Source organism: Etheostoma spectabile, chromosome 16 (genome assembly GCF_008692095.1).
Source record: "Etheostoma spectabile isolate EspeVRDwgs_2016 chromosome 16, UIUC_Espe_1.0, whole genome shotgun sequence".
Lineage (NCBI taxonomy): Eukaryota > Metazoa > Chordata > Actinopteri > Perciformes > Percidae > Etheostoma > Etheostoma spectabile.
Genome location: NC_045748.1, coordinates 2,977,050 through 3,003,818, shown reverse-complemented (window position 1 = coordinate 3,003,818; position 26,769 = coordinate 2,977,050). Strand labels below are relative to the sequence as shown.

General features: G+C 42.4%; 1 protein-coding gene across 4 annotated transcripts in view; it reads left to right on the top strand.

Annotated features, from left to right (window-relative positions):
• The window catches only part of rxraa (retinoid X receptor, alpha a), a 124,357-nt gene that overhangs the window by 36,184 nt on the left and 61,404 nt on the right, over positions 1–26,769 (top strand). For all 4 annotated transcript variants that reach the window (XM_032539334.1, XM_032539333.1, XM_032539336.1 and 1 more), the window contains exon 2: positions 6,054–6,167. In XM_032539334.1, coding sequence (XP_032395225.1) covers positions 6,054–6,167 — 114 coding nt within the window. The remainder of the gene's footprint in view (positions 1–6,053; positions 6,168–26,769) is intronic.

Here is a 26,769-nt window from a genome sequence, read left to right as displayed (position 1 = left end):
AAAGAGTGTGTCGGACACGTGTGTTTGATGTAGTGGTGATAACGTACTCTTCATTGACTAATCTTTCAGTGATGTTTGCAATTAATCATTTTAGGCCTTCTAAATTGCTTGTTTTGTCTGACCTACAGTCAAAACCCACCTAAATAGTCAATCCAATGATATAAAACAGAGAAGTATCTGGAAACAGCAAATGGAAGGTTTTCTTGCTTGAAAATGGTTCTAATGCTCATGTTCATCAATTAACTTGAATTCAGTCTTATTCATTGTCGAGTCTTCTGTCCAAGAAACGGAAAGTCTAGTGAAATGGATGTCTACTTGAGTCTTCAAGGCCAATGTATAGGGAGTGTAGAACTATCTTGAACAGGTTTTCTTTTCCTCATGTGGAGCTTTGAGGCATGCTGCAGTCTACCGCTGAAGGTGAACGGCATTCATGACGGTGACCGTGGCGATTGATGGCTCCTCTGCTGGATCGTCCTCCTGCGCACTCTACCAGGACCTTAGCCCCTGGAGACCCATGTGGGAAAAGCTTTTTTTTATTGCACCTGGGAGATGCATTAAGGGCCCAATGAACTTTAACCTTGGGCTCCATCACCCTGGCAACGCAGGACACGAACAATCGTTAGCCTTAAAGAGAGCTTGGCTGCAATGCCTTAAACTCTCATAAATGCTTGAATGCATTTCATTCAAAAGACTCGAGTTTGTGGGATCTTGTAAAGTCGGCAAACACTTTGACTGATGAATCTGATAAATTAGAATTGTCTGTTATGAAAATACTCCAGTTGTGCTCCTATCAGTGAGGTTTATTATAACGGCAAATTTACGCACCTTTGTTTCATTAGAACCTTGTCGTTAAGCCTTTCTTTTATTAGACTTATATCAATAAAAAAGACCCTTCTTTCATTAGCGGAACATCTCAAAGGCTTGCCTTCATTAGCACAAGGCTGTAAATGCTGGATGCGATTTCATTAGCAGCCTATCTTTAATGAGGAAACCCCCAGCGTGTTTACATTGCTGTGACTCCCCCATGATTGCCAGTAAGGATAATGCTGATTGGCTCTGAGTGTGGGGGGAGTGGGGGGTGGGGGGGAGTGTTTGAGCTTTTCCCTTGTAGATTGGATCATACAGTTATTAAAGCCAATGAGATACTCGTTGCTTAGACGTGAAGAGCAAGATCAAACATTCCAGTAATCAAGGTCCTGCTAAAGTATACGGGCCAAGACATATTGATGCAGTGTGATCGGGAAGATTTAATGACAAGACATCTACCAACCTTACCGCTAATGACAGCAGATCCTGAACCTGCACATACATGTCCGAGTTGCTGCCGCGCTTTCATCACATACTTCAAGGCCTGAAAAGTAAAGCCCTTCACTGCAAATGATTTATGATGTCAAGAGGAAAAAAGAAACATGTACATGCTTTTCAAAACCATAGTTTTTCTTTAATATTTGGACAACTGTCAGGTAACTGAATGTTTGATGTTGATTTGTGTTATGTAATTTATAGATCTGTGTATTTACATTTACTTGAAAAAGCAAATGATATAAAAAAAACACATAGGTCCTCTGATTTCCTTTTTGCTCATAACTTGCCACTCTGTAATGAAGCATGTTGTAGTAAATCTTAAATGGTGTACGCAGTCTCCTGTACTTCATAACCTTTCTTGTCTTATTGGCAAAACACCATTTTCTTTTCCACAATGGATGGGTAAGGGAGTTTATGTTTTCCAAGACTTGTATGACGACAATGGCTTACGAGCTTTCAGTGATCTACAAGCTGATTATGATTTGCCTGGCACGTAATTTTTCTTTTATTTGCAAGTGATATCTGCTATGAAGGCGCATGGTGTCCCATGGGGAGTACAACTCCTAACACACCCACTGCATGAATTAACAGGGATGATTTCAAAACTGTATAATTTTATCTCTGAACCTAAGATATCTTTATCAGTAGAAAGTGTATGCTGTAGGGATCTATCCTCTATAAAAGATGGAGATTTGCTGGGACACAGTATAGGAGAATCTACAGGATACATCCAAAAACCACAGAATGTATCTTACGCCAAGAAAATGTCATGTCATGCTATGAAAATCACCCCATCACCTATTTGTCACCTATGTACACTTAATTTTTCAGGGACATTTTTACATGTGTTTTGGGAATGTCCCAATGTGTTTGCCTTTTGGAGACATTTCTATCTCACTTTTAGAGATATGCTTGGAGTAAATATCCCACTGTCACGACCTTACTTTTACTTAATGATGACTCTACCTTAGAATTGCCTCTTTTCTAGACATAGTTATGATCTGTGATCTGTGGCCCGGGTACATGGAGCTAGTCCAAAATTTCTACAAGCATGGGATGAAGTTTACACCTTGATTAAAGAAAGAGTGCAACATTAATGTATTTGACATATTTTTATTTCATGTCCGTATTATATGCATTGTATTTTTTACTCCTTGAAGAGTAGGTAATGGGGCCACCATGTGTTGGGGGAGGGGGGAGATGGTTGCTCTGTTTCTGTGATGTATAAAGTGTTGTGAGGTCTTAAAACCTGCACTATCATTTAGAGGCCGGCCGATATTAGGCATTTCCCAATCTATCAGAATCGGCATTTATAATGGCTAAGTAAAAAAAATTAAAATTAAAAAAATAAATTCATTCATTTTTTTATGTTCATGTATTTTTGTTCAGTTGACTTTAAGTTTCATATCTTATATTTGTATTTGTATACATTTTATTTATCAGAACTTTAATATATTGATGTTCCTCAGTTCTGTTGTGACAAAACAAATTATCATATTATTTTAGACAGAAATCCTAAATATCTACAGATAACTAGTGTTGGGGAAATCTGTTTATGTTTTGTAACACGTTTCTGGATGTTTTTATTAAATATATATAGGCATATCGGATTTTTAAATAACCAAATATTCGTATTGGCTAAAAAAAATCTATCCATCGGGCCTTACTATCATTGAATTTCTACTTTATATACTGTATACTAATTGATCACAAAAAAAGAAAATACAACGGATAAAGTTTTTTTTTGGAAGGGGTGGGTGAAATCCCAAGTGTTAGAACACCATACCTTTGACATCGCTCTGCTCTGTCCCGCGTGAACCTTACTGCAATTATTTTTTTGCTGTTTTTTACTGCTGTCCGCTTAGTTTAATCCTGATTTTGGAAAAGTCTGTTTTGACTGGCAGCCTCAGCTCATATGTTAGTGCCTTGATGTTCAGTGACATTGCTCAGAGGTCTATACCATGTGTCATTGTTTGGCCTTGAACCCCTTTGTACAACTAGGAATGTGCCGTGTTCCTAGAGCATTCTTCCGTTTGGTAAAGATGTGCCGTGTTCCTGGAGCATTGATCCGTTTGGTAAGGATGTGCCGTGTTCCTGGAGTATTGATCCATTACTTCAGTCGTGTTCCTGGAGCATTGATCCGTTTGGTAAGGATGTGTCGTGTTCCTGGAGCATTGGTCCGTTTGGTAAAGACGTGCCGTGTTCCTGGAGCATTGGTCTGTTTGGTAAAGATGTGCCGTGTTCCTGGAGCATTGGTCCGTTTGGTAAAGACGTGCCGTGTTCCTGGAGTATTGATCCATTACTTCAGCCGTGATCGTGGAGCATTGATCCGTTTGGTAAAGATGTGCCGTGTTCCTGGAGCATTGGTCGTTTGGTAAAGATGTGCCGTGTTCCTGGAGCATTGGTCGTTTGGTAAAGATGTGCCGTGTTCCTGGAGCATTGATCCAAAAGCTTGGAGAAGAAGGCAAGATGGACTATTTAATTAGTTATTAATTATATACTTATATAGCTATACTGTTTCATTTATGTCATAGTTTACAATTATATACGGTTTATCTGTAATTTATAAATTATTTGACTTTTGAAATTCTTTTGTTTTTTTGTGGTGTACATTCTGGATCATATTATATATTTGTATGCATGACACAAAATGAATTGACTTCACCATCATTGTGTTGAGAGTGATGACCAACCGAGATGTTCTTATTTTGCTAATAATACTGAAATGATCTTAATTGACACTAAGAAAAAAACATGTTGAATTGTGTTTGTGGTGATCTTAATCACACACACACACATACATACATAGTCCAATCATCTCTTAAGATGTTATGTGGAATACAAAATTGTGATCACATTTACTCATGCACTTCCAAAATGCCTTTGCACTTAATCATACCCATGAAACTGTGTTTAAGAGTCGCTGCTGTTGTTTTTTGTTGACATTTTCTCAGCATCGGATAAGAACAATAGCTCTTTTATACTTGAGAAAGCAAACAATGAGAAAGTGTATGAGGAGAAACATATTTGCATTGATTTTAATGAAACTTGAGACTCCGTTTTATTTAATTTATTGTGTTTAGGGTGATCCCAGTCTGCCAGGGTTTGCTATTGCTGGTGCAGTCCCTGCTTCATCCGTAATGCTAATCGAAGCTTTGAAGTATGCATCGGACATGATGCATTATCCCCCCCTCTCCTCACACATCCACATAACTGCACAGGCACATGGCACACACTCACAAATGCACAACCTTATAAGCAAAGATATCAGCAGCCCAGACAGCTGATCATGGGGAACTAATTCAATATCCCTTTGCCTGTTTTAAATGTCATTCTCTGAGCTCATCCGGAGTGACATGTTTTTCATGGTGGAAATAAAGGCGCTTTATTGGGCTCAGAACACAGTGACGGGGTTGGAGGGTGGGGGGATCTTCCGCCCGCCGCTCTTGATGTTTGCTGGAAATCTAAAGGTCCTCATGAGGAATGAATAAAGTTTGGATTTGCAAAGATGTGCCGGTGCCAATGAGATCCGCATGAGCTACCCAGTCGATAAAGACTGTCCTCCTCTGACTGGCTGACAGACGTTTCTACTTTGGCTGGGGGCTACAGTGTCAATCATGAAATGAAATGCCACCCGTATGCCACTTTAAGTCTCATTATCTACAGGGATATTCAAGAATTTCAAAAGGCCGTCAGTGTAAGGGTTAGTGTTGCAGGGTCGGAGTTTGGCACGTATTTGCAATTTCTTATTTAGTTTATGGTGCATTTGGCTCCAACTTCCCGGTGTATTTACATCCGCCGCCAGTGTTTTTCAGCAAAATTTCAGCAAAACATTTCTACTGTATTTGTTGCTCTTCCTTTGTTGCTGGATATTGTCAGTGACTGGTGAATGCTGGTGTGGAGGGGGTAGAGCCTACTCAGTTGCTTCATTGTGCTGGATAATGACTTCCCTATTGAAAATGACCCCAATGACCCCAGAGACAGACAGTAGGACGGCCTCTTCAAGCCCCTTGAGGCACCTCGGCCTAATCTGGCATTCTGCCCAAACAGAGCTGCTAACCTCAGTCCCCTGCACGGGCCGCTTTTTGCCTTCCTCCAGGCCAGCCTTTCCTAGGATTCTGCCGGCTCTGTCCACACCCTGGAGTCCTGGCCCTGGGTACGGCCACAGAGCTGACACGAGCAGTGCTCTGGTGAGGAGGTTGGAGTGAGGGCCAGCCAGCCACAGAACTGTAAATGTGAGAGGTTGGCTGGGTCTGATGGTGGCACAAAGCTGGCGGGAATATATTTTTTGAACTCACTCTTCACCCCATGAGCATCAAACAAAGAGCCCCTGAAGGCAAAATCCCATTTTTGGCATTTGACTTTTTCATCTTGAGTAGGCCTTTTGTTATTCAAGTGTTGTGTGCTCACAAGAGTCCAGTTTATCATCTAGAAGACATAACAGATTTAGAGTCCCTTCCTTTAGATACAACGGGCTCAAGAACTCTTTTATGCGTCAGTCTATCCTGTTGCTAAACCAAAATCAGCATACTGCCAATTCAGATCTGGATCCGAGGATATCATGAAACATGTTTGGATGTTGATGTGTTTTCATCTTTATACTAATATGTGTAATTGTTGTCTAACAATGTTTTGAGCAGAGCTGCTCGGAAATACAAAATTAATTTCAGTGTAAACTGACAAGGTATTCTCTTTCTTCTTTATGTTTGCTTTCTGTCTCTTATTTTTCTTCGTGTCTTTGTTTGAAGGGTTCCTGAAGCCCCAGTGCTCGTTGGCTCCTCCCATGCAGCGAGGCCGCTCGGCTGAGGCTTGTTCCTGTTTCAGCGGCATGTGTCCCCTCCATCAGCGCCGCCTATCCTCAGGTAACACTGACTGTCCAAACAACCATGCTGCTACTCCGGTACTTGTCGGTTCTTGGGTAAAATGTAAGAGAAGGCACTTCTCCTCAGTAAACCACCCGGTAAAAAATACATTTAGTACATTATTGTTAGGTTAGTCACAGCATTTTATTTTAATTTTTTTAGAACACGTGGAGCCTATTTTTAAAGGGCACCTCATGACCTTAGGCAGCTATAAAGACTGTGTAGTCATCCAAAATAGTATCTTACTTAATTTGATTTATCAAAAGGCAGTGCAAAATTATACTCTCCATAGAAAAGTATGAAGTAATATAGTTTTATTCTGTTCACTTGAGATAATTATGTCAGAATTATTATTATTGTAAAAAAATGCTTTCTAAACTTTCTTAAATAGTTTTAACTGGGTTTGTCATACAGTGGAAAGTGTTGCTCTTACACACACACACACACACGTACACACACACACACACTCACTCAACATACACACACACACTCAACATACACATGCACACAATGTGCACATACACATGCACACACCTCTGACCGCCTCCGGTCAGAGGTGTGGCTGGGGCCCTTTTAGTTCAGTCTGGTTTTCATGCTTAATGGTGTCTTTGCATGCGGAGCCCCAGTGATGGACAAGTTAACAGTGTTGCTCTGAGATCGGCCCTTCCTCCAAACCCCCACCCCCTCCACCAAGCTGACATCAGTGGATAGTCTGAACTGATCTGTCTGGTATGTGGCTAATAAATAGAGGACAGAGCTGTGCAGGACATGTGGTAATGCCGATACATTTATCACTCCATCCCCAAGGCTCGCGCGCCCTGTAGTGTCTGTGCTGGGTCCAGCTGAGCTGCCCGTCGTGGAAGCAGAGCATGACTGTTGGTTGGCAAAACAAAGTCACATGAACACATAAACAGCTCCACGAGAGCTGCTGTTTTGGTTTCAAAATTAGATACTTGTGTATTTCTATTCTATTATTCTATCAATAAATTAGTAAGGTAGAATCTTGCGTGAGGTATCATTGAACTCAGCAGAGAGTTCCTTTTTAGCATAGATGTACTGTTTTAAGGACAGCTAACAACCAGAACAAATTTAAGGTTTTTTTGTATGATAAATTGTAGATAACAGCGAAAAATCTGGAATGTTTTCTTTATAGTTTGTCAAAACTGCCTTTCCACAGAAATATTACATTATATTGTTACATTATATATTACTGAAGGTAAACACACAGCGTTCACAGATGGCCCCTCCTCCCCGGAACAGAGCCAGAGAGAGTACACTCTGCACTCACGCAGCCGTGGTCGTCGAGCGAGCTAGAGAGTGAATGATGAGAGGGAGCGCTGAACATAGCAGTAAATCAGACATATAAATACATATACTGTACACACACGTGTGTGTGTGTGTGTGTGTGTGTGTGTGTGTGTGTGTGTGTGTGTGTGTGTGTGTGTTAGAGCTGTAGGTTGGTATGAGACGCCAATGGAGAACAGCCTGTACGCTGTTTTTGGCTGGGGGTTAAACACCCACGTGGGGCACAAAGGCTCTTTGCTGACACCCATAAACATCCCACACTCAGGAAAGGATGAAGAAAAGAGAAAATACAGGAAGAGGGCCGGCTCTCTGTAGATACACACACCACCACACACTTCGTCAAAAGTGATGATTCATTGGGATTGCTTTTTTAATATTATATACATTGTTTTTAGAATAACACTGCATATGTTTTTATTAACCGGGAAAGAGGTAAAATGAATGTAAATGTGAATGGATCGCATACTGCTATATCATATTTGTTAGTCAGACAGTGTATGCAGTGTTGGTTATTAACATTCCCTGGTTGTTGCATGGACCTTGCCTTCTCTAACTGGAAAGTGAGAAGTTGAATAGGACACACTAGGCCACTGGGGCAGATGGGAATTATGTCACTGCTGCAGGTTCAGACATCTCTAGCGAAACAACAACATGTTCTGTATGTTTGTTTAACATGTATAAAGAAATGTCTCTGTCATGTAAATTTTGTCCTCTTATAAGAAAATAGATAATGTAAATCCGGATATTATTTTTTTACTTTTTAGAAAAGAGAGGACTTTTTTCTGGTCTCAGTGGAGGCAAGATGTGAACCCACTACCCTCTCTTTCACAGGCATACTTTTTCGTGGACATGTTTCAGCATGATCAGTGAGGTGCACAGTTTTTCCACCAACCTCACCCCCATCTTTGTGTATTTTACAGAGCTATCTTGATTGATTGCAGCATTTTTTACTGTCACAGCCTGCAGTAAGGGTGGATGTGTTTCCTGAACAATTAGGAGCATCTGGAATAGAAGTGTAGTCTTGCTGACAAATGTCCCAATGTCAAATGTTTTCCTTCTTTGTGTTGTGGCTATTTTGAAAGCTGTAGCACACTAGGATACGAGTCACGTTGGATTATTTTGTCTTCCTTAGATCCAGGGGCAAATGGAGAGGAGGAGTGAAAGTGTTGAAAAATAAGGATTTTACTATCTTTCCTTGTTGTAGTTTCACTACAGGAGATGTTAAACAAATTCAGTGGTGTGTGACATGCTCTCTGAGCGGCCACGAGCAGAGTGTACTTCTAGAGAAAGTGAAGTAACTGTTAAGTCCTAGCAGCAGAGGTTAGACAGCCGCTCTGGAGTCTAAAGTTTATAGACCCTGTAATAATCATGGGTCTAATTATGGAACGTGTTACTATAAATCCACCAAAGTGTCCCCAGAGCGTGTGATTCTCCTCCAATCTCGGCGTTCCAGCCGCCCGACTACAGCCACAATGACAAGCTGCTGTGGGAGGTGCAAGGCTTGTAGCGGTGACCAAGCAGGAGGTTTTCTGGGAAGGCTTGCGAGCCTCGCCCGGGGAACTGTATTCAGCAGCGATCTGCTGATCTCCGGGCCGCGCACTGATGTGGCCGGGCTCTGGTTTCAGTGGTTTTACATTGTTTGGGCTTTTTCAAAAACAAACTCTTACTGGAATGGGACTGTGAGAAAATGTAGTGTTCGGGACCTCTCTTTCCGCAGGATCATTTAAAAAAAAAAAAAAAAAGAGAAGAAAAATAAAATAAAAAAAAAAGGCAATAATTTAGTGTTTTTATGAGAAAACGAGTTATGATGGGGGAAAAGTTTTTTTTGTTGGGAATTGTGGTGTATGAGGTGAGAGAGAGAAAGCATAAAAGAGAGACAGCATTGAAAACGGGGTTTTTTGAAAAGGCCCTCACAATGCAGGCCTTGTGCTGTGATTTGGTCTGTCCTCACCGAGCTGAGCAGAGGAATGGAAAAGATTATCCACAGGAATGTCTGGGGTGCCCTCAAACGGAGCGGGCCGCGTGACTGGCCAATAGGAGCGAGTCCTGCAGAGCGGCGGGCTAATTTTTTCCTGATGAACTCAGCCGCCTGCTCCACAATGCAGTCTGATTGCCAGGGCTGAACCCACATATGGTCTGTGTTTGGAGGGTCCAAACGACAGGACCAATTCTTCCTGGAGAGAAAAGGGGGTGGGGGTGTTGGACGTAGATGATTATTACTGACTTCCCCCTCTTTTTTTATTACATTAGGTTTGGAAATGGCTGAGTGGTGTGCCGGAAACACACCAACATAAGTCCCGCCTGTAGTTTCTCACTACCTGTTGAGCTTAACCCACCAGGTGTACTGTTAGCTTTTGTTTCATTGCTCTTCATTAATGCTGTTTTGTCCAAATAAATAGCTATTATGGCCAAAACCAAGCCACATTAGTGTTCACGGCAGTCCCACTTCAGTACAGAACCTCTGAATTCTCTCACTGCCTCACAAATTCTGCCAATTAATTTGGAACCCACTTACTATTCAGAGTACTTGGAAAGAGGCTCCATTGCCCCTCCACCCAGAACCGGGCCAGAGTTAACTACAGGGAAATGCAAGTGACACAGCTCCAACTCCGTGCAAGGAATGTGTCTGTACGTGCTCATTGTTTTTCTGTGTGGCGCTTTTTAGCATCAGCACAGCAGTAAAAAGCCATGTGGTGGGCCTCTGGAGAGAGTCAGCATGTGTTTGTAGACCTTGTGGTCACACAGCAGGGTTTGAGACAAGGAGGGGGGGTTTAAAAAGTGACTCCCGGCTACTCATATTTCCCATTGCAGGGTCCTGCAAAGGTGAGGAGGGTCACAGAGAGGGAGCTTGTTAGTCTCAGCATGCTCTGTTCTCCCCGCACTCTAATTGGCCGGCCGGAGTCGGCGCTCTTGCTGGCTGCTTCCTGTTAGGTCAGGAGCCAGAGGGGCCAGAGGACTCCTGGTTGTCGATTATGGGCCCTGGCCCACATTCATTCAGAACACACACTACACATTATTTTGCATACACAAACTCCAACTTTCCAGACTCCTCTGAAGTAGCAACTGGCTAATCCCTGCGTTTTCTTAAAATAATAGGAGGTTTACTGGAGGCCATAGGACTGGAGTTTGTTCTAACTGGGATAAGAACTGCCAAACTGTTCAGTTAATTGGCTGTTTAAATTTCTATTAAACTTATCAGATACTGTGAGATGTATTGGCTGCGGTTCCCAAGAAATACAAACTCCTCATGCTGCACTTTGAAGGAGGCGTTATGTATTTGTTGTAAAAATTAAATGAGTTGAATGGGAAGCAAGAATCTAATCTTTTTATTTTTTTTATTTTTTTATTTTTTATTTTTTTACCGCTGAAGAAATGAAAGGGGGGAGAGAGGGGGAATGTAGCAAATGACCGCAGGATGGAGTCAAACCCGGGCCTGCTGCGTCAAAGAGTAAACCTCTATATATGGGCGCCCGCTCTACCAATTGAGTAATGTGGGCCCCCCGTGAATGTAATCTAATGAAATTATATTATCAAGAGGAGATTTTAATGCCTTTCCTGGTCCCTTATACAGAAACATGGAAACAATGAAAGTGTGCTAAGAGCCGGCTTGATATGTATCCCTCCCTATTCTGTGATTTAACAAAATAAGGCTGCCTGTTGAGAAATCTGACATCTAAAAGACTCTGACTAAAAGAAAAGAAAAATGCTAAAATTCCCTCCATTTAGCTAGGAGAACTGTAGAACTGCACTCTTGGGTCTAACAAACCTAGGCTGTGTCTCATTCCACATACTTCTGTCAGTATACTTACTGCCGTAGTGGCCACTTTTGATGGTTAATTTTGCCCCAAAAAGAACGCTTATGTTAAAATAGTTACCGGAAATGATGAGCACTCAGCTCGGCTCACCGCCTCTCAAAATTTGACAAACATATATTTAACTGACCTTTGTCGATCAAAAAAACAGACAGATTCAGCAACTGGATGGCCTATTTCTCGCTTAAAATGTTATCAGAAACACGTTTCTGGGAACTGTTTTCATAAAATATGAGATCGTAATCCGAATGAGCCGCCATGATGCTTGATTGTGAAATTTGGGAAAAGACAGACCCACGTGACACGTTCATCCAATCAGATGCCGGTCAACGTCGCTGGTCCCTCCCCTTTTCACCTTGTAGTCAAGATGCCGCCCATTTAGTGCGAGAGGGTCCATAGTTCCACCCTAAACCTTTTGACCATTTTTAGGGGTCATCCGAGTACTTTCAGTGCACTGACTTTTTGCATTATCTACACTATATACCTAATACTAAGCCTGCAAAAAGGTGGTTTAAGACACAGCCCTAGTCAATCGATCCATTGCTATTATGAAAAACTTTGACTAATGTTGAATAATGCTTACCAATTGCATCACGCTCTTTGTACTGAGAACCATTAGTCCTTTTATGGAGATTCACTTCATACCCATATAACCTGTCCATCATACCTGCCGATGAGATTGCCCCAATTGACACAGCCCTTGGTGCAGCAGCGGCTATGGTGCATCGGCAGAGATGGAGTTCTCCATGCTGAAACAGAGTGACGGCAGCCAATCCACAGCTGGTCACTCCAAATCAGAGCGACTAAGCCTTTGATAACTCTCTGAGCCTGTAATCCCCGGAGCATCACCATCAGAGTGAAATGCTATCTCATTGTTACTGCTCAAACTCAGCAGAGAGCAAGGTGAGCAGGTAGCCTGGGACATGGGGGGGGGGGGTTTGTGTGGGCAGACCTGAAGTATCGCTGGTATCAAGCAGTCACTGTCATTGCCATGAGGGTGGTGGAGTTGAACTTGAATTCTCTAATTCTCAAAGGCTATCATTATAAGTTTAAATTTGAATCATGGTAGCGCAAAGGACGCAGCATTTACATTTAAATTATCAGGAGTACAGCATAATTTAATGCCTAATGAATTTGTGAGCAGAATACAAATGCACCCATTGTTCCTTTTGCCACTTAAAATCAGAACGGGCTCTTTGTATTATTTCAAGCAAAAAGCAGACGCTTGTGTTTTAGATTAATTTTCTGTCGCATCCTTGTGTATGTTTAGCTCGTTGATAATGTATTCTCTCAGAGGCAGTTTACACAGATGATGGGAAGTTTCTTTGCCATAGTTCCCAGCTCTCCAGGTTTACAGTACAGTGTGTGAGGCTTTACATCTGGAAAAATAGAAGAAACCCTGCATTTTTTATTAACATCAATTAAACAAGCAAGTTCTCATTCTTCGCCCCATGTTGCCTAACACAGAACAGTATGTTAATCACGGTGAAGCGCGTTGGGTATGCTGCTGAAATATATGGGCAAATTAACGAATGGCATGAATATATTTGAATATGTACGTCTTAACCCAGATATCTCAGTCCAGATTCAATCTCTGCTACGGGCCAGCTGATAACACATCTGAAGCTGCAGTGTTCCTCCAGCTTTCTTGTCTGCTGAAGCCTGATCTTGAGTGCCATGTTTATATCAGCGAGGCTGACTAAGTGTTGGCGGGCACTGGCCTCCTAACCGCAGATAAACATTGGAGGATTTGGATGTGAAAGAGTTGCATGTGTGTCACATTTGCAAAAGAATAGGTGGGCTGGCTCATGCCACTGCGCTCCAGTGTGCAAACAAACCGTGGGAAATGTGTTCTTCATGAGCAGAAAAATACACCACAGACAGAGACATATCATGAAAATAAAACAAAAAATAAATAAAAATAAATAAAACTTAAGATGTGATTTTGTGAAGTGCCATCCGTTATGGTGCCTCTTTTGTTTTTCCAAAAAGTTTGTGTAGAACATCTGGATCAGCTATTTGGACAGGGCCAGACCAAAGGAAGAGGCCAATTTCTGTGATTTATTTATCATGTCTTATTTTCTCTCTGAACTATGAGTTTCCTGGTTGTTATGCTTTGCTTGCAACATCCGACGCCGCTTTGGTATCGAAGGAAAACAACAGAACAAGAATGGGGGAACATTTTTCTTGGCCTCAGTAACTGTAATGTCAGTTTTGCAGTTTGGACTTTGGGTCACAATGTTTTGATTATGTGGCATTATACTTTCTGATTTCTCTTTTTATAATATGATCTTGCTGTGAACCTTAATATCAGCAGATTTTCTACCCCCTCAGTAAACTTCTTGTTTGTTCACTGGCCTGTGTGTTAAGTGGTGGCAGGGAAGCTCAGGTGTCTTTTTAGAGTGGCCTGGGAGCTGGATGCTGTCAGCAGGCAGTACTTGCTGTTCCTTCCCACTACGGTCAGTTGCCTCCGCCCTCATCGATTTGAAAGGCCAACGGCAGCTACAGATTATCAGACTGTGTTCCCCTGGCCTCTGGACAGGGGGACTGTTGGTATTTTGATGCTAAAGTGATTTGACACGCATGGCATTATAGCTGGCTTGGCGATGAGGGGGAGGGAGAGGTAACGCATCCGAGCGCTTGATCCGAATGCCACCGAAGCCGATCTCATGAAGTGGAAGGGTCAGAAACGAAGCACCTGTCACCCCAGCTCGTACAGCCGCCCCCCACTCGCGCTCTTGCCCCCTTCTGCCCGTGCGCCCGTGCACTCCCACAATAGGATGGCAGCGCCCTGACCTTTCAATGTTGCATGTCTCTGCTGCACAGCAACAGGCCCACCCGAGTGTGCTAATGCAGGCCGGTACATGCTGGGATGTGAGAGGTGGAAGTGGGGGAGCAACTCCCACATGCTTTCTCCACAGAGACCCGCTTCTTGAGGTGCATTGAGAAAGAGAGGAGGAGGGGTGATGGTGATTCAACGGCTAATGGAAATATCATGTTGTGGTTGGATGTTGGTCTGAGGAACTTGCGGCCCTGGAGGAACAGACTGTGGCTGCTGTGGCGACTCTAAAGCTTTAGCTGCGGTTGCCTAATAAACAGGACAACAATTGAAAAGCAGGAAGTCTTGAAGTGTAAGTGAGGGCCATAGTGGTTGTTTTGCGTTGGAGCAAAAATTGGAAAATGTTAACTAGGGCTTGGGGCCCTGGCTATGTGAGTAATGTAGAGTTTTCCCTGCATGTCTCTACAACATACATGCTTAGACAGCCAATCAGCAGCATTATTAGATCTTAGTAGAAGCACAGTTCACTGATGCTGACGAGAGTTCCACCTTAGGTATTGAAATTCGGTATTGAATGACAAGGCATTTTTGGTTACTTGTCGATACTAAGGAGGTAATTCAGTCAGTGCCTAAAAAGTATTGGGAAACTTGGGTCTTATCATGATTATTTTGGTCATTACTAGAAAGTTACACTAACATTGTACTCAACAGAGTAATTGCTAAGATCACACGGCAAAATTACTGCAACAACAAGCAGTAAGTCAATCATACAGGCTGCACATAAACCATCAGTTTCTCCAGATTATCTAATAGAATGTAAGCACAGCCAAAATGTCAGTAATAATCCCTTATTGTACAAGAAAACAATGTCCGCACAACAATGGCGAGTACTGGACTTGGGTAATAATTTTAGCATTCGCCCTTATCCCTCTCTACATACAATTTTCGTTAAATCTGATCGACTATAAGTGACTTTGAAAGTATGGTGTTATGATTACCACGAGAAATGAACTGGAATCATCGTTTAACCCAGTCATGCTTTTGCCCACTCTTCATGGGCTCTGGGCGCAGGGAGACCTGGGGCATTGGCGGGGGAACTGTTGCAGAGAGTTGACCTTTATTTGTCTGCCCATGCAGACGGCTTAGTCAATGGGACTGTGATGGAGTAGAGCCTGTGTGATAGAGTGCACCAAACGCCACAGGGGCATCATGTCCACAAGTCTATTACAGTCACAGACATTGAGCTAATCGACAAACGTGTCTGTGCAGCACTGGTAGCTTGACTTTGAGATGAGAATGGGGAAAGAGAGGATTATATCTCTAGTTAGTGTGGTGCAGACCCTAACGGGGGGAAGGGAGGGCAAAGTCAAAGCCAAAACGTGATGGCTCAGCATTGACATATCTCTAGTTGTTATTTATCAGATAGTTTGGGCTGTGTGGTTCAGTTCAACCAGACCTTTTTATGAATCATACTGATAATATTTCATGGTTCACAAACTTTTTGAGGTGATTCGAGGGGCAGCATGATGTGAGAAAGTACTTCTAACATGCAAACCCAATAACAGCAAGACCCAGTACCACGTGTGTCCGGTGCTAAAATGCTCAATCAACAAGTCGATGAACAGAAAGTCACTGATTTTGATCATTGATAAAAAGAAACATGTTGTTATTGATCCAAAGTGCCAACTATTTGCTCGCTCTCAACAAGTTGTTTGAAGACCTTGAGCTCTGACTGTTTCACTAACATTTTATGTATGTCACCATGGATGTGTCTTACCTGCCCACACTCTCACCTGTGTTGCACGCTTCCCCGCAAGGGAACAGAAGGCTCGCCCAGGAAGGAGTTAATCATTTACATAAAAGTTTTGCACCAAATCTTATGAAACCATTGAGAGGCCCTGGAACATTTAGTCCCTATCTATTAATGCTTCTCAAGCAAAGATCTCATCCCCCGGGGTGGTACGTGGTAGCACCCCGGGGGAGTGATTAGGATGGCTGAGCCATTGCATTGTTGACCCCCCCCCCCCCCCCCCCCCCCCAAAAAAAAGAGTTGTTTGGCTTTTGCGCTGTGATTTGTTTTCCACCCTCCTATGTAGCGAGTTCACCAGGGTGTGATTTTATTGAGCGCCTATGTCAAAGGCAAAAGGAGCAGCAGCAGCTGCCTGTAACCCAAGCTGATGATGAGCATGTATTTGTGTTTATTAAACACCCTCCCTGCCATCTGTTCCATGTATTGTGATACACAGCAGGGCACGTGTGTATGAGACTGATGATTACACAACAGCCGGGCCGGATTATTGTGGTGGCGGCTTCTCACCCGACACCAACGCGCCGCCAGTTTTATTATTCACAGCATCAAGTGTCAAATACACATGTATGAACACAGGGAGACACAGAGATGTGCTGCATACATATCTGTTGTTGATGTGCTGTGTGCACACACAACACTTGGAGAAACATGATTAACGTGAGGTGAACTGAAGCATTAATGAAGCTTAATACAACAAGGGAACACTGTGTTTTTCTGCCCTCCATGTGTCTGCCAAAGGTCACGCGGGTTTAAAGAGCATTACGAGCTAATGGAAAAACAAGTCTATTATCACTTATGGTACCTTGGTGTTATGTCGTAAATTAGCATTTGTTGATTTTGCCTATCGCTACTTGTCCACATAATCATTATTTGTGAACCCAGCACATTTAGCATGTGGGAGTGCAAAAATGAATGCCCAAGCACAGCACGACTGTAGCATAATGATCATAACCTGAGAAGTACTCTATTCTCTGTGCTAAAAACAGTATTTATGCCACGGCTTTACAACTCGTTATCTGACTGCAAGACCTTAAGAGGTTGATACCATCTGAAGTAGAGAGACTTGAAGTTGACTTTGGCCTGCTTTAATGGCTGGGAAAATGTCTGATTGATCTTTTATCTCTCAGAGCGTTAGCTAATCTGTAACCACGTCGTCAGCCAGCAGTGTTTGCATGTCAGCAGAATTCAAAACAGATGAATGTACTGTAGATTTTTATTAAATATTACACAACCCGTGTGTACTCATTTGTTTGTGATGGTTATGTTCATATGTGACTTACAGTATATGTCTTATGTCTTTATACATACATACATACATACATACATACATACATACATACATACATACATACATACATACATATACAATTTATATTTATCCTTTTATATAAAAGAAAATGCATTGACATTTTTTTTGCAATAAACACAAATACATGGGGCACCTGGGTAGCTCACCTGGTAGAGTGTGTGCCCAATGTACAGAGGCTCGGTCCTCGCTCCGGCAGTCGCGTGTTCGATTCTGTCCTGCGAATCTTCGCTGCATGTCATTCTCACCGTCTCTCCCCTTTCAAGTCTACGCTTCCATTTGCTTAAAGGGGTTCTCTGGTGATTTAGTATTCTCCCTCCATAAAGTTGGGGGACCCACAGGAGAAACATTAAAAAAGAAAGGATCAGATGCCAAAATATCCTTATTTTTAGACTCTAGTGTCAGTCAGTGTCAGAAAACTCAGAAAACACTGGATCCTACATTTTCCATGATGCAACAGCCTTTCATGAGGCCGCCTCTGCCTCGTAAATGGCCAGTGCTTTTAAACCCCACACCTCTAGTTTATAATGCAGGATTTGTTTTTGCCCCCATTTTTAATGACCTGAACTCAAAGATCTAAGACCTTATCCATGTAAAGAAAAGGCTTATTTCTCTCAAATGTTGTTTACCAAATTGTCTAAATCTGTGTTAGTGAGCACTTCTCCTTTGCCGAGATAATCCATCCACCTCCCAGGTGTGGCATACCAAGATGCTGATTAGACAGCACAATTATTGCACAGGTGTGCCACTCTAAAATGTGCGGATACTGACTCGGTTTTTCGTTATTGGTGCTTGGCCGTGGTCCCCTTGTCCTCAGAAGAACAAAGACAGCAACATCAAAACAGAATTATTCAGAACTACAACATGGCTGGCAGATCTGTAACATGCTGCCACTGGCAATCAAAGTTTAAAAAAAATAATAATATTAAAATCCTCACAGATGCCACGATGGACGTAGCAACAGCAGCAACCTATCAGGACAAGTGGGACCACATAACGTCAACACATGACTGTCCTATCCTCAAAGTTCCTTTGTAATTAATTGTTACTGAAGAGAGTGACATGAAATCATGCCCTGATGCATCTCAGTACTGAGTACACCAACTTCATTAGTAATACTTAACCATTTAATTTCATTACAGTGCAACATTTAATACTTAATCACTTAATCTCATTCATGTGTAATATTTAATACCAAACTATATTTTTTGCATAATGTGTATACCATCCCTTTATCTTTCTTTCAGTTTTTTTTATGTGTATATAGTTGCTCACAGGAACTGTGCACCACGTTCCCCCCCTCTTTTTGTGTCTTCTTCTTCTGCACTACTTAGATTTTATATTTTAATATTTCGTGTTGACACTGTAAAGGGGTTACTGGCAGTACAGATTTAGCTGACTGAACAGGGGAAAGCACGACCCAACAAGAGAGCCGTTTCAACTCAACCCGAGAGAATCAGTTGTTGGGGCTGCTCCTGGTGTAGAAAGAGAACCGGCTGTTCCTTTTCTAGAGGATCCTCTAAATATTCTCTGAAGAAGCGATAAATTGTGGAGCAGTGGCTTCACGAGGCGGAAATGGTCGACATGAAAATGACTGTAAACATCTCTTATTTTTTCTCTTCACCAGAGGCCGACACTCATTACTCCTTCAAGATGTTTTATCCGCTACTTCATACTGTACAACAGACTGCACATGCACAGTGTGAGGGACGCAAGCAGCTTCCATCCTTTCAACTCTGTCAAAGGAGGAGGGACTTCTGTCAGGTCTTATTGATTGATGTGGATGCCAATTTGTGTCGCGTGTCTTACTAAAAGCTCTGTGTACTTACAGGATCGATATTATGTTGTTGACTCTCTTTCCTTATATTTTTTCAATTTAGTTGAGTCTCTGTAGAGTACACCTTTGGGACATTGAAGTTTCATTTGGATTCCGAACAAGTTTTGCAGGAGTTAAACACAATATTTATCTAATTTAGTCATTTAAGATATTTGTTGGACAGATTTTGGACTTCTGGTCTTCACATGTGTTGCTGCTTCCGTCATTCACTGCATATAAATGTGTGCTGCACAATCCGGGATCAAACCTGCACCTGTGTACAGAATAAGACTGTGACAAGTTTGTAGTTCCTCTGCATGTTTACTTCCCTCTTCTATATTACGAGTCCCTCAGCGCAACAAACCAGGAAGACAAAGGGCACTGCCTTCCTGTTTGTGTGCTGCCGGGAAGCCATGCCTGAGAAATGAGGGGGAATTAGAAGCAAACACGCTCAGCGTACAAACCTCAACATACAAACCTGGTAATCACCCATGACAAGAAACTTATTCACACAAAAGGCTCAAAGACAGTGTTTTACTTATCTTCTTCCCCACCCTCGATGGAGCATCTCCTAAAGTATTTGAGATTCCTTCCCTGATCATGTGCCCCTCATTTTTTCCCTGCCTTTTCCTCTAGTTGTATTTCCATGATAAATGTTGCCTAAGTTTGGCCACATATTTCCGAAATTTTGGCAAAAATAAAATGCGAGTGATTGTGTTTCCATGTGCTAGGTTTTATGTGAATATCTGCAAGAAGACGTAACAGGAATATAGTTAATTGGACACTAGTAGTTCTGATACATAGTGGTTGCTCACTTAAGATGGCTTTTTCTTTTTTAAATTGATTTATTTGTCTTTTCTTTGTCTTTCTATTTCTGGCATGTTCACTCAGGGATTAATTTAGCATAGTGCCTTAAAAAAGAGACATTCTTTCCTCCCCGTCCTCTCTTCCTCTTTCTTCCCCTCTCACTCTTTGACATTTCTCCACGTGTTTTCTTCTCCCTCCTATGCCTTTCTTCCTCCTTTTCTCTAAGCGATTAGTCCCGAATCATGTTTCCAGCGGATGTACTTCTTAGGCCAACTAAGCCAATAAATATGGACTACGTGTTTGATCCTTCAGCCTGTCTTGTTTACACAGTGTGCGCTCGCCTGCGCCCCAAAAGAGACGTTGACCTTTCACACACGGGGGCAGCTCACCCTCTTTATCTCGCATCATTGTGCAGCTGAAGAGTCAATCGCAAGCGATCACGTTGCGGAAAAGGTTTCGCTGACGACGGCAGAGAAAAACACTCAGGTCTGTGTGAGTGGGGATGATGCAGGAACAAGGGATGTTTTCCCTCTGATGTTCATGTCCATATAGTTTCATTGCCCCTGGCGGAGGGCTTATTTATTGAAGGGACCGTGTGTGGGAGACAGAGGCGGCGTTGTGCAGCCACCGTCTCAAGAATCAACTGCTCTGGTGATCTTGTGACCTCCCGCTCCCCCCGGTCAACTCTGGAGTTCAGAGGTTGTCTCTGAAGCTTGATCTTTAAAATGCACTTCAGCGTCATATAGGAAAGGTGTAAATTGGCCCTCCAAATAATAGTTTGATGGTTTAAAAAAAAACGAATGTATTGAATGAATCCAGTATATTAGTAAAGATAAATCTTTTTTTAGCCAAGGTAAGCTAAGGTATCCATAAGATAGCCATCCAAGAATACAGTTAAGCTTAAGGATTCACTGTGCCGCATGTTAACATTAAAACACGATTTATAAATATGTATTCATGTCAACATTTTTTTTATTATAAAAGCTTAGTATTGTATGCACCATAAAAAGGTATGTGTATAGGCTTTAGGCCACCCTACACGTTATTATAAGCCCAGTTTAATATGCAACTCAATTTTTATACAATACATATGTAGTAAGGGGTTCCTGCTCCACTTGTTTTTCAACTGAGGGGTCATTGGCCTAAAAAAAGTTAAAGGACCCGGTCTTATAGCATCAGCACTTTTGTCTCCAGCTCTCCGTGGTTGTATATTGGACTATGGAGGCTGTCAAAACCGTTCCATGGCAGGACAGATCCAATGTTGAATCTGATGGATAACTGCAGCCGCTGCCAACATGCTGCGTCCGTCTATAAAAAAAAAAAAAAAAGGTTTTCTTGTGTGATGCGTCCTTCACTGTTCTCTACTGTCAACCCTCTGCAGATGACAACCACTTGACCTGGTGAGCCCGGGCATTCTATCCCATCCACCCTCTAACTGATCTCAGACTTATTATGGCGATTGTTAGAAGTTTAGGAGGTGTTAAGCAGGTGCTGAAAAATGCCAATCTTAGTATGACTTTTTATTATGTATTGTCTTTATGGATCTATTTAATATATGTATGGGTGTGATGATTTATGCTTGATCTGCCCCCAACACGCAAAAAGGACCACTATGGAAATAAGCCCCAGGGCTTTATTGTGTTATCCTGACTTTTTGTTTTTAAAGTATGATGTAAACTGTATCATATGTCATAATGAAATGGTCTAATGAATCAATCAATCAGTCAATCAATGGCCACAAGGACAACTTTGGATCCCGTTTGCTGCTTCGCTGTCAAAACGCAGAGTTGTGAAAGGAGTTGACCTCCTGCTAGTGGCCTGTCCATTAGCATACTTGTTCAACTATGTCTTCCTTCTTTTCTATCATCATCCCATCATTCTCTTGCACGTCTCTATTTTTCTCTCCCAGCACTATCCCTGAGGTACGGGGGAAAGGGAAGAGGGAGTGGAGCAAAAAAAAAAAAACAGACGGAGGGCTGAGATATTCTACAGGGGATTGTGGGAACCCACTGATAAAGGCTTGCATCTTAATCCATCCTAAGGCCTGTCTTACGGTCTACTATGAGCTTTTATCTGATCATTAAGAGTGCGGGCTCATGTGCACGTCCACGTGCACACTTTAGGTATTAGTGTGTGTGCGCGCGGGTTTGCGTATTTGATATGTTAATGTTTTTCTTTTTGTGCAATCACTGATGCAGAAGTGTAATCCTGTCATTCTTGCATTTCAAGGCTCTTAGAGATATTCAGTAGAAACACGTACGCACACCTCTTCACTTTGACAACAAGGCAATGCTACTACGCAGCGAGTGCATAACGGCTTGTTTTATGGCTCATAAGTGTGTTAAAAGCACTAATTAATGCACCGCAATTCTCCGTCTAAGGCAGTGCACTAGGTAGGGATCTCATTCTCTCTCTCTAGGCTTATGCCTTCAGCTCCCTCGCTCCTCCTTGAGCTTTAGTGGAATTTGGTTGATGTGCGCCGAGGGGAGAAGAGGAGGGAGGCGCTCATCTTGTTTCAGTGCTTTATGAGTCTGACGTGTACGTCTGTAATTGCGGTTATGGGTGATTAAACTCCCGATGCCCCTCAGGATCCACAGCCAGCTATCAGTCAGCGTCAGGCCGGGCCGCTGCTTCCAGAGCTCAGATTGGTTCATCTCAGCCTCGGTCCTTCAGACCACGCTGCTGCATGCCACTCTGTACCATATTCCAGGAGCCGCTTTTTGATTTTACTAATAAGCTGGTCTATTTAGTATTTTTATTCAATCAATCTGTAAAATGTCAGAAAATAAGAACAAATTGCCATTCCCCAGAACCTGAGGTGATGAAAGTTATTCAATTCGGTTTGTGTCTGAACAGTTTAAAAAAATCGGTTGTAATAGTGTTAGAATGGTTATTCAATGGCTATTCTTTTTGATAATCTTTTGTTTGTCATTTATTTATTATAAATGACAACATATTATGTTTATTATGCAAAAAAGGCATTTACTCAGTCCAGCTTCTGAAATTAGAAAATGTGCTTTATGTACCTTGTGGTCAGACAAAACAAGCAGTTTAAAAACATGACAAGACTGCTAGAAGCTTGACATTTTTTTATTTTTTTTTCCCCATTATCCAACATTGCAATTATTTAATAATAACATTCAAAATTCATTCTTAGAATAATTGTTGACCACTTTCCCGTCAGTCCAGTTATTGTTTACCGTCACATCCACCATGGCTGTATGTTTCAGATAGTGGGTTATAAGCAGCAAATGAGAGGTAAATGTAAGTCTAAATATGTATGTTGTGTGTGTGTGGGTGGATGGAAGTGTGTATTTGACGAATCAGTTGACCATTTCATGGTATCTCTATGTTTATACATGTGTGCCTGTGCACAATGTGCTTTCATGCTTGACGTTATATCTCTACGGTGTGTTTTGAATTCTATTTATGGCTAAAAAAAACAAGGGGCTTGAGGCCCACTTCTTCCTGGTCTAATTGGCATGTTAATCATATTTCTGTGGGTGGGATATCAGTGTTTATGCGTGTTTGTGAAAGAGCCATGACTTATCTCCAGAGGCAACATGTGACCGCTGGAGTCCTGTCCTCCTCACCGTCCTGCTCAGCACTCCTAATGGCGAGAAGCCGGAGTTTCTCTCAGCTGTAGAGTCAGGCAGCCAGGAACCAGAGCCCCAGTCTATCACACAAGGTTGAGTCCAAATAAAACACTTCAGCATGTGTGTGGTAATGAGGAGCTGTGTATCTGTGTGCAAGTTATCTGTCAGTTGCCTCCTCCCTAGTTTGCTGACTTGGCTGAGCCTTTTCTCCTCTGTTGATGTTTGGATGTTTTCTCTTGTCTCCCCCCCCCCCCCCCCCCCCCCCCCCCCCCCCCCCCCCCCCCCACCCCCCCCCCCCCCCCCCCCCCCCCCCCCCCCCCCCACCACCACACACAGTATCCTTAAAGGCAATAAGGAAAAGGGAGAAATCTCACACACTCTTTACCCCGAGGACCTCCGTTAGTCATGGCAGAATGACCTCATACAGAAGGACGCAGGGTCACGGAGGACAGAAGAAAAAGGGTTTTCCAAAAGACAGTAATGTCAACAAAAAAAGTAGAGGTGAAGATTAGAAGAGGGGAAAAAAAAAAAATTTCAGTGAAGAAATAACTTCTGTTGCACCACATCTGAAGCCCTTTCGCTTAGGCTTGGCTGAGGCCAAGTGTTCGGGTCAGCCCAGGTCAGCGTCGCTCCGTAATGTGAAAAGGCTCAGTCGGGAGGGATGACAGAAGCTAGGGGTTGATTAATGTGTGACAGCCCACGTGGACCATAAAATAGCACGAATATACTGAAGTCACTCACACCGATACGCTTCTTTATTCGGTTTAAGAAACACAAACTCTGTATTGTCCCCCAAGTTTTTTGTTCGTCTACTCTGCAAAAAGCGCCATATCAAGTCATTTTGGCCTTTAAACAAAGTGTTTTTCTTTAAACAGGCAGTGCAGTAAGGACTGTGGTGCAGCAAACTGCCATATTATTTTTTTAAGATACAGATAAGCATTTCTACATAATCCTTGAACAAAGGTTTTATTCCCCAGTTAGGATATTGAGGACTCGGTTATAAACGGAAATTACTCAATAAGTTGTTTTTTTCTCCATTACTTAGGCTTGCAACTTCAGTTACTCAAATATTAGTGTCGTACTTGATAGAGTCCCCCAACAATGTTTCCATTCTTTGAGTTTTGAGCCCTACACTGGACAAAGCAAAAAACCTCCTTCAAGTTTGGTGGAAAAATCCAAACTAAAGCTTCTTTTGAAAATCGTCCTGTGTTTCAATATTCAATCAAGACACGACATAATTGTAAGGATATACATATACATTAACAATACTTATGTATTTTGTCTTCTTTGAACTCTGATAAAGAGAGATAAAAATATTGAAACAATCATGTTTTGATTGATGAATAAGCCACAGATCTTTTTAGTACTACTATTTTCTAGATTACAACCATGTTTTCTCCAAGAGCAGTGTTTGTTTCTAGAGTGAAATCTTTGTGCATACCCTTTGATCACACAGCTAACCTTTAAGACTCAAGACAAGACCAGTATTGTAATTCAGGTGATTCACTTAATTGTGATTTTTGACTATTCTTGGTGTTTTTGAGCCTTTTGATCTACTTTCTCTTTTCACTGGACAGAGTACAAAAAAAAAACTTCCAAAAAAACCTCCCTTAACTTGATGGAAAAACCCGAGCTGAAGCTCCTTTTTTGAAAGTTTTGCTGGCCCGCGTGTGTTTGTTGGAAAGGTGCCAGTGAAAATGCAAGAGAGGGGAAGTCAGCAGACTGGCTGTCTTCTGTTCACTGTTGTTCAGATTGACTCTGTCAGGCCAGCCTTTGAGGCCCGTGATCCAGGTGGTCTGTTCTCCGTGGTGCCCCCCCCTCCCTCAGCCTCGGCCATCCTGTGCCCACAAACATGCCCGGCATCAGCAGCTTTCTCCCCAGAGTGGTGGTGTCTTCCCTGCACCAATCGCAAGCCTCTGCCGCTATGGGCACATCGGAATGAGCCAATGAACAACACCTGTTTCTCTCGAGCAGGGCTGTCTATGCCAATCATAACACCCACTTTATTTGGCCTCTGTCATGAAGCCAATCCCAACACATAATTCTAGGGCATCCAGGCCATGAGAGGCACATGCAAAAAGAAATATGGATTTTATCGCTGGGGAACGGACCTTCCAGAAAATGACTTTCCCAGCACAAATGTCACAGCAAATGTGCGCTGTGTCATTGCATCATCGGAAAAAAGTGTCTTGCAGTAAAGCAACCTTTTGATAGGACTGAGGGATCATTGTTCAGTGGTGAAACTCTGGAAAAATGACTCATTTTGTTGACTTTTACAAGTGTGAAAGCTTTGCCTGTGATGTACTTGCAGCTCGGAAGTGTGGACAGAATCACATATACGTTTAACTTTTTCTTTCACACATAGATATATGTATTAACCATATATCATAGGAGATGTAGTTTTTTTATTGTGTTGTCTTGTTATAAACATATTAGGAACTGACGCCTGTACTACAGTGCCAAATAGCTTGTAAGAATGGAAATTTAAGCAATTATTTGACTTTTCCTTTAAGGATAATACAGCATATCTGGAATCATATTAGATAATGCAATGTTGTGGTCTGATTTAAAGGAGGTCTTCAGTTACGTATTTGATTATGGCGAGAAGTTTGGCTGCGGGTCAGAAATGATTAAGAAATAATTTTGGGTAAGATGTTGGATCTTTGATGCAGAGGGCCAAGCTGCTAAGGTTTAATATTGAAAAAGAATATGTCCTTTTTTGGCCACAGTGTAACCATGTTGTTTTGAGGATCGGCAGTACACTCCTCTGAAGCAGCCTTCCTCCAGGGGCTCTTCAGAAGCATCCAGAGCACAAAACAGACCGGAGCAGCAGTTAGTGCTGCTGTGAATCTCCAACACCTGGAGAGGGATCAGCTCCCAGGTGTTTGTGTTGGTACTGTCTAAACACAAACTAGGAGTGTTAATCACATCCCCGGCTAAACCAATGGGCTCCATAATGAAGGAGAACATACACATGGGTGAAAACCCAAGCACAGTAAGTAAAAGGGAGGGAAGAGGGGGGAGAGAAAAAGAGAGAGACAGCAAGGCCGGGGAGTTGATGCAGGTATCTGCGGGCAGGAAAGAGCGCCGGCAGCACTCTCGCCAGCGTGTCTTCCCAGGACATGAAAGACTCGCTGCTCCGAACTGGGATTATCCTCCACCTCTGGGGAGTCCCTCTTATGAGCAGAGAAGGCAGAAGGAAAGACGTGGACAGAAATTGAAGGAAACAGGGACAGAGGAGAAGGGAGGATAGGAAAAATTAAACGGAGCAGGAACACCATGGAGAGATGCAGAGACGTACAGCACATCCACATGGATGCCAACTCTTCTTAAGGGCCTGTTGATGCTCACGATGCTTCAGTTGACCACCT